The sequence below is a fragment of the Haliotis rubra genome, unplaced genomic scaffold, assembly GCF_003918875.1.
Source record: "Haliotis rubra isolate DU_JTF1 unplaced genomic scaffold, ASM391887v1 Scf778, whole genome shotgun sequence".
In the NCBI taxonomy this organism is placed as follows: Eukaryota; Metazoa; Mollusca; class Gastropoda; order Lepetellida; family Haliotidae; genus Haliotis; species Haliotis rubra.
This window is the reverse complement of record NW_025767499.1, coordinates 315,745-324,453: the sequence shown is the minus strand read 5'-3', so window position 1 is coordinate 324,453 and position 8,709 is coordinate 315,745. Positions and strand designations below refer to the sequence as shown.

Genomic DNA, 8,709 nt, shown 5'->3' with positions numbered 1-8,709 from the left:
GACAATAGTTCTGTTGATATATATTTGAAGTGAGCAGACAACAGATAAGAATCACAGTATATTTTATTTCATAATAACTATGAACATTACATACATGTCACTATTCCTTGGGGCAACTACTTCTGGTTTCAACACTCTGTATCCTCTCTTATCACCCTAGTTCCAACAGGTACCATGTCTGCAGCCCTGGCAGACTACCAGGAATCTATTTCCAATTCACCTTGTTCTGTTCTAAACTCCTGGACTGTTATGTCCCAACTTTTTGAAAAACTTCATAGTCAATGGCCGACTGCCGGTTGAGAATCCCCCGTTGACATGACCATATTCTAGTACGCAACATCCAATCGGAACTACACACACATTCACACGGAGCTACATTTATTCCCATTTCTTGGAACAGTTTAAGTGATTGAGCTCAACTTCTAAATGTCTATGTGGAATCATTTTCATCTTTTTTGCTGCTCTTATTCTCTCCAGTTTTACAGCACTTCGTTCTTTGGTATGGCCATGTTCTTCATCCTGTAACAAGAAAAATGTCATGCTTGAACAAATTGAAAATGGGTTGAACAAAGTCTTCATACAGAGACAAGCCACCTTCTAGAAGCACTATAGTCCGTTTGGCTCAAAAGCGGACCGATGAATTGCAATCTTACTCGAAAACTAATAAATATAAAATACTCAATGAAACACTGATCATAATCAAACATCAGACCAACTCTGTGATTTCTTTGTAGAATGAATGTCCTAAAAATTAAAAATGTTGTTTAAAAATTATCATTAATATTTTGACACAGTTCACTATTTGTTACGAGGGAGAAGTGCAGAGAAAGGGACAGCCAGGTGTTGAGAGAAGCATGTGCACAAGTGCCGACAAAGTTATTGATTCATTAACCTGTGCTGTGCCGTCTCCATCCTTTCTCGCACACCTGGCTGTCCCTTTCTCTGCACTCCTCCCTCGTAACAAATAGTGAACTGTGTCAATAGTTTAATGATAGTTTGTTAAATAACTTTTTTAATTTTAGGACATAATTTCTGCAAAAACCTCACAGAGTTGGTCTGAGGTTTTGATTATGATCAATGTTTCATTGAGTATTATATGTTTATTAGTTTTCGAGTTAGATTCTAATTCATCGGTCCGCTTTTGAGCCAAACGGACTATAGTAATATTCTCTTCATCTTTAATACTTTGTGTAGCATGTTTTTCTGAACACCACATTCAGCAATATACAATCAATGATGTGACCTGTAAATAATCAAGATTAAACCAGACAATCCAGTGATTGATAGGGTGCACATCACCGAGTTCAGACACCTAATCCATTAAGTTGCCTGCTACTACCAGCTTACATGCTGGGGACCTTTTCCCACCCAGAATACACACTGGGTTTACATTTCATCATCACTCATAACAACGTATAGCAGGGATGGCAACAGGAAAATCAATTTTCAGTTGAAAACTTAATATTGTGTCATCGAATAGGGAGTTGAGAATGATCAATTTTAAATAAAATCAGCGGAAATTTGCCATCCCAGATATAGTGGATCTTATTATAGACACTGGTGATGAATATTCATACGTCATGGACGAAACATCAGCAAACTTGAGTTAAAAGCCACGAGGCATTTTCTCAAAATGAATATTTCCAACCTCATCCAAGCCAAGGTTATTGTTGATGAGGCTGACCTAGAAACTGATACAAGCCTCAGGACAGCAGACATTACCATGGAACTAATACAGTGATAACTCTACTAGCCAGCTGACCATGCAAGTATTTTGACACATGCCGTAAAATCAGATTTTTGCTGCGATAGATATTTGGCACAACGTTTACAGTCTTTAAAGATTTAAATGTAAAAGTCTGTTAATTTTATAAGGATAAGATGCTTCTTAGAATGTAAGCAGACAAAAATGTCACTTGCCCAGTGGGCTTTTTTGCGTTTCAAGTCAATTTCCATAAGTGTGCACTATGCATGCTAGGCTGATGTATATTTCTACCTACCATTGTCAGGTATGGGTTCTTCAGAATGTCCAGGTTGTCTTGTTCCACCAGGAGGCGACACAGAGCCCTTCGTTTGGCGTCAACAGAGATGCGTGGGATTACCTTGTTCTTCCTACAGGGAAAACAAGCATTGTCACTAAGGTGACATAATCCCCTGCCGCAAATTATCAAATCAAACTTAAAAATTTCATTAATTGAATTAATGAAAGTTAAGGTTGTAGTTTATGATGATTTAAACGTCAACAAAAACATGACCAGTCAACCTCTCTTGATATCTTGCTCTGTAGTTGTTCAAACACACAAATATTTTCAAGACTTACTTTGACCTTGACATGACTGACTGACTGACTGAGTTTGGTTTTACGCCGCTTTTAGCAATATTCCAGCAACATCACGGCGGGGGACACCAGAAATGGGCTTCACACAATGTACCCATGTGGGGATTCGAACCCGGGTCTTCGGCGTGACGAGCCAACGCTTTAACCACTAGGCTACCCCACCACCCGACCTTGACATGAATGTCATGGTGTATGAAATATACCAAAATAGTAATAAGGTAAGGACAAGTCTTGAATGTCGATGAAGAAAATACAGTGAACCGTTCTTGAGGTATCTTGCTGACAATCTTAACGTGCAATTAACATGCTGAAATCATCAAAGTGTCGCTGTGACCTTGACAATTACATGAAGGTCACCAAAATCGACTGGGCCCTGCACCTTCCTCAGATAAAGCTTGGTGTCGAATATGAAGAAAATCCAGTTAATGGTACTTGAGATATCTCTCTGACAATCTTAACATGCAAGTTAACATGCTGAAATCTTTAAAGTGTCGCTGTGACCTTGAAAATTACGTGAAGGTCACCAAAATTGACTGGGCCCTGCGTCTTCCTTAGATAAAGCTCGGTGTCGAATATGAAGAAAATGGTACTTGAGATATCACGCTGACAAGGGTAAAACGTTAAAGTCCCCTTGTGACCTTGAAATGGAGGTCAAGGGATCAAACCTGACTGGGACCTTTCTTATGCTGTGATGAACCTAGGTACCAGATATAAAAAGAATCTAGTCAACGGTTCTTAAGATATGCCAATTCATACATACGGATGTACGGACTGATGGAGCCTAATACTATAGCCCCCGCTTCGCGGTAAACGCGCGGCAGGGGATAACAAAACAGGGTAACCATAGCAACCAGAACATGCTGATTAAATACTCTTCCTTCAACATCCAAGTGGACATGACGGCTCACACATCCAAACATATGCTACATAAATAGGTTAAGGACCACCATATTATACCAGTCCCTCCTGGATTCCACAACGAAATTTTTAAGAATTCCGCAACAAATTTGAGTAAATTCTGCAATATATTCTGCAGTTAAAAACTTGAAAAAAAACACTAAATAATGCAAATTCAATCTTCAAAAGATCGATTTTGCAGTGTCAAATTCAAATCATATGATTCTAAGGTGCTGAATGAAAATATTGTTATAACAAATGTCTCAGTTTTTGTTTTTTTTTGGAACCAATCATACTTTTGATGTTTCCCCCTACTTCTTGTTTCGGTTGATAGCCAGTCTTGATTCAGCTTTCAAAATAAGTAAATTCCGCTACAGAAAAATGACAAATTCTGCAGGTATTCTGCATGAAAATGTGTTTTCTGTGGACCAGACGTTTTTCTGCATCGAAAGCTAATTTCCTCAATTTATTCTGCAGCCGCGGAATCGCAGAATCCAGGAGTGACTGTTTTACTATTAACACTTTGCTCAGGATCAAATCATGGATTCAACAGAAAACTATATTTGGTTTCAATATCTAAGCTTATTGTAAGCATGGATCCCAGGTTTCAGTACGTCATTTTATCTTGTGGATCCCATACCTGCTATTGACAGGTGTTGTTTATTTGTCAATGACCCGTTCCATGATTTGCAAAATGGTTGATTGGTGCCATGAAAACCATTTTTTATGGTTACTCATGTATCAATCGCAGAAGGTTAGATTAAATTGAGTGTTTGCCTAAAGAGGGGTTACTATATTACTATATTATTATTTGTCCAATTTTAAATGGATACAATTTCTACGTTTATGTAAAGTTGTGAATTATTGTGATCCTTAGCAAAGTGTGAGTAGTATATTTCATCTTACTCTAGTTAATCAGTCACGGCATGACAACTAACTATCCCGGTGACAGGGGTTTTTGACGATGTAGGACAAAAACATATTTTTTATCTTAATATCATTTAAAGTTTTTAGTTTACTAACCTTGAGTGATAAAGGATATAGTCATCTATTTCATGCAAAAATATCAAGTCTTTCCTACAAAAATAGCATTCGTGACAGCGTATCGGCGAAACTGTTGCCGCTCTCCAGATCTGGGTATTTTTTATGGGTATTCGACGATGAGCCATACCTTTCGCTCCGCACTGCGAGAGAGAGTTTTGATCACGTGACTTCCTATTTATATATTGCCTGTCACTAGCAGACGACTGATCTTACTGAAATTTTGCATACTATTTTTTTGTTATGTAGGCAACTGATTTTGCATCTGAAGTGGTATTAACGATCTCGGGTAAATAATATTGATGTTTGTTTGCTTTTTATATAACTTTACTTTCCGATTTCCATTGTCAATAAAACTTCCCACAACAGCGACTGGGCACCCGCCCTACCGATGAAACTGCTTATGTACTCCGATCGTGCACATACTCCCCCGATATAGCGTGAGCAATGCAATTGTCGAAATCACCAGAACGTCGAATTCAACTCGCTTTGGGACATAACATTCATAGTAATTATAAGTAGTCCTTAAGTTCTTTTCATTGGGTCATTAATGCACTTTAGAAGACAACAAATCACAAGTAACAAGTATTTCCATTGGATGTGAGTGGTAAGGGTTATCCAACAATTTGGTACAAGTCTGCCCAAAATGTTTTTAGTATGAATTGTCATGTACCCTACACAACCCCAAGGATCTAATAAGGTTGGAATCACAGGCCCTCGTGTCTTTGCGAGGATTAAAGATGTTAAAAAAACATATAACATTTGAGATGACCCCCGACTCGAAATTCTTCACTGTACAGTACATTATGACAAGGCCGGACACTTCAGTGTACCCTACCCGCCTGCTTTGACGATCGCTACGCTACCTTCGCATGCAATCGATTAAAACTTATGTAGACATAATCATGGATGATTGGCCTATCGAGCACCACTCATGACACCTACCAATTCTTTATTGTTATTTCTGCAAGTCGATTGAAACCCGATTTTGACCCCCAACTAAACGATCTTGACACAAATGGATGACAATGTGTCCGCACAAAACAGGTGTGTGGTCAAAGCAAGCCCTCTGGTTGGTTGATCCTTGTTTAGGAGACATTTACAACTGATGCTTTCTTTTGAGAAGCCATTGCTCGAAAATATTCTTACATTAGGCAGTTGATGAAAGAAAAAAATCCCGCGAATATAAACAACTGCAGATTTGCAAGCGTTGACCAATCAGAGGGCTTGCTTCGACCACATCCCTGTTTGTGCGGACATATCGTCATCCATTTGTGTCAAGATCGTTTAGTTAAAGGTCACATGCAACCAAAAAATCAAACATAATTGAAACACAATTATCACTTATCACACATATCATGACACATAATATACATTGCTGATTATGAAAAAACATATAAACAAAATTATAAGCGTACATTCGCAAATTAAAAGTGCAATATTTTGTACTTGGGTTTACATCCCTCGAAACAAAGCACCCAGGATACCGAACCCAGTCAGAGCGCGTGGGTGTGCACTCAAGTGTAACAGCTGGTTCATTTTCCAATGCCCTCACGGCTCATTGTGTGTGTGTATATATAGAGATGATGGGTTTTGTATAGTGGTGTTCCGATTAATTGAAATAATCAAAGATTGGTCGCAGTGACCAAACGACCAAGCAATCAATCACATTTTCTCATAATCGAACATAAACGATTTTGGAACTACTGTTTTAGTCTTTGAAATACTTGATAATGGAACGTATCTTAGAAGGTGTCAGGGCCTGAAAACGTCTTTAATTCACTTCACTATCTGAAAAGTCATGACTGAATATTTCTCTAAGACTCCAGGAAGTTTATGTTCCTGATATATTAGTCAGCACTTAAAAGTAGCAAGCTGCATCATCTTATACCTATCTGCAATAACAACCTGGATAGGAAAATCTGAAAAGTTATGCTAACCAATTTTTTTCAATGATTGTTCGTTGGTATTAAAGCAATCATCAATTGTGAGATTTCAACCAATTCCCAAAACAAGTTTTGTAAAATACATGCTCATTTTTTGTGTATAACATTTTGCAATCAACAGACATCATAACATGTCATGTGTACAAGTGGTGTCCTCCCATTTGTGAGAACTCCCAGTTGTGAGACACATTAATTAATGGTTCAGTGCACACAGGTGGTGCTTCCCCATCCCTACGATGAAAGTGGGAACAGCCCTGTTGCTGAAGAGTACCCGCAGGAGGCATAGTTCATTAATGAGTTAATTAACACAGAAGACATTGTTCGTTGAAGAGCATTTATTGTTTTCAATAGATACTGAAAAAGATTATCGTGAACTGGCGATATATTCTACTTGTTGAAGGCCTGCCATAATGGTGATCGGAAAGAGCAGTCAAAGGTTAATAAATACATTTGGACTAATTATAGTTGCAACAGCTATTGCTAGATTTTTCAAACATGTAAATCTGAGTAGGTAAATTAATTTCTCTTTCAAATGATCACGAAGTTACCTACACAAAGTGTTTATTTTTTAAAGCCATTTACCTGAGTAGGTTAATTACTTTATCTTTTTAAAGCCATTTACCTGAGTAGGTTAATTACTTTATCTTTTAGAGTTTCATTAAGTTACCTCCACAAGATTTAGTTAAATAGCTAATCCATAATTAGCTGGGGTTAATCCATTCTATCAGATAGGGGAGTAAGGTGTGTTTTCTTTGCTAATTACCTACTCCGCTGTCTCACAACTGGGAGTCCTCACAAATGGGAGTAGACCGTACAAGTATCACACCTGCCTGTCTGTGTAATTACATAATGTGACAGAGACCGAACACTGGCCATAAATCAATGTGTTTTGTTTATGGTGTATAGCCTGATAGGTGTTAAGTTCAAATTGCATGTGGTCAGTGATGGAAGTTGTGTATTGAATATTGTCATTAGCAGACAGGCAGGCAGACACATAGGTGTCAATAAAACAAACATTGAGTTTTGCCTGTGACAACGACATATCTATATCACAGTTAGAAATTCTGTCAACGGTAAATAATGACATTGCTTTTAATTATCGAACTGAGAAAGTGACTCGGTAAGAAGAACATGTGATGAAATAGACAAATGAAATTATATAAACAGTTTAATTGGTAATAATTACATATAAAAATCTCGCGCCTGTGAAATATCAACAAAACATTAGAACAATAGCTCACATCAAAGCCTTCCCGAGTATTCACCGCCAGCGAGGGTTTTCCCTCTTGAAATGTCGAACGCCTGACTGGCTGACACATAGCTGAGTAGATCTAGATCCTAACAAGGTTCTTTTATGTAATGAGTAGATTATTTACTATTTGTTTTGATTAGACTACTCCTACTCACGACCTTATGATCCGGACATCCCGCTTCCAAGCTGAGCGAACCTATTTCACTGTGCATGTGCTATAAGCGCTGAGCAGCTGTTGAAACCACTTTTCATCCCAAGCGCTGGGGTGAATTTAGTGAATTGTTTGAACTCCGATTTGCCGGGGTATTTTCATCGCGATTTTTCAACTTTATAAGTTGAATTTGCATTTTTGATGATTAGTATCTGTAAGTCCATACCGAAAGGTATCAGGATCTGCAAAGTTGTGTTTTACGTTGCATGTGACCTTTAAGAGTTAAAATCGGGCTTCAATCGACTTACTGAAATAACAATAAAGAATTTGTAGGTTTCATGGGTGGTGCTCGATAGGCCAATCATCCATGATTATGTTCACATTAAGTTTTAATTGATTACATCGAAGGTAGCTTAGCGATCGGCAAAGCAAGCGGGTGTGGTATACCGAAGTGTCCGGCCTTGTCATAATGTACTGTACTGTGTAGCATTTCGAGTCTCAAAAAATTATTATTTTAATCGTTATTCTTCGCCAGGACACGAGGGCCTGTGGTTGGAATGGTGATCCACTAGATAATGATACTGTTTATAATTATGAGATTACCTACTCTAACCCCGAGACAACTGACCCTTGGGATCGCATGGGCATGCAAAATCTGTGAAGCGAGAACCAATCTCAGACACATATTCCTTAGTAAGCTGCATATCCGACGTACTGCAATGTTGTTACAGAAACTTCTCCCTCAAAATCTGTCTTTACTAACAGAGATAAACAATACATTTTTACAGTCGTGATATCAAGATGACCGACGTGATTTTCTTTACAATTGTATTCATTACCCTTGATATAGTAATCCAGGTACCCGTATTCGGTGTTTATAATACTGCAAACACCTTGTGAAAAACATCTTTAATTTAACCGGAAGTTAAAGATAAACTGTTAATGGTAGTTTCGCATTCTGTCCGGTCTAAAAAACGCAACCTGAAATGATATTATATTTATATGACAATGTTACGGTTACATTATTTATAATATCTATATTAGGTAACCTATGCATTAATTACGAAACTACAGATATTTGTCA

At 37.9% G+C, this 8,709-nt stretch overlaps 1 protein-coding gene across 3 annotated transcripts; it reads right to left on the bottom strand.

Annotated features, from left to right (window-relative positions):
- Positions 1-45: 45 nt before the first annotated feature.
- Positions 46-8,567, bottom strand: LOC124260818 (ribosomal protein 63, mitochondrial-like). Of its 3 annotated transcripts, none has more exons than XR_006894181.1 (3): positions 8,229-8,437; positions 2,001-2,112; positions 46-519 (listed from the first exon to the last, which is right to left on the bottom strand). XR_006894181.1 is itself a non-coding variant. In XM_046695134.1 (3 exons), exons 1-3 carry the CDS (start codon positions 8,530-8,532, stop codon positions 379-381), a joined length of 321 nt encoding a protein of 106 aa, XP_046551090.1. In that variant the 5' UTR covers positions 8,533-8,567; the 3' UTR covers positions 46-378. The 3 variants fall into 3 exon arrangements, 2 of the variants coding, with proteins under 2 accessions (XP_046551090.1, XP_046551092.1); XM_046695134.1 differs by lacking the exon at positions 8,229-8,437 and adding an exon at positions 8,465-8,567; XM_046695136.1 differs by having other exon boundaries at positions 8,233-8,435.
- Positions 8,568-8,709: the final 142 nt, after the last annotated feature.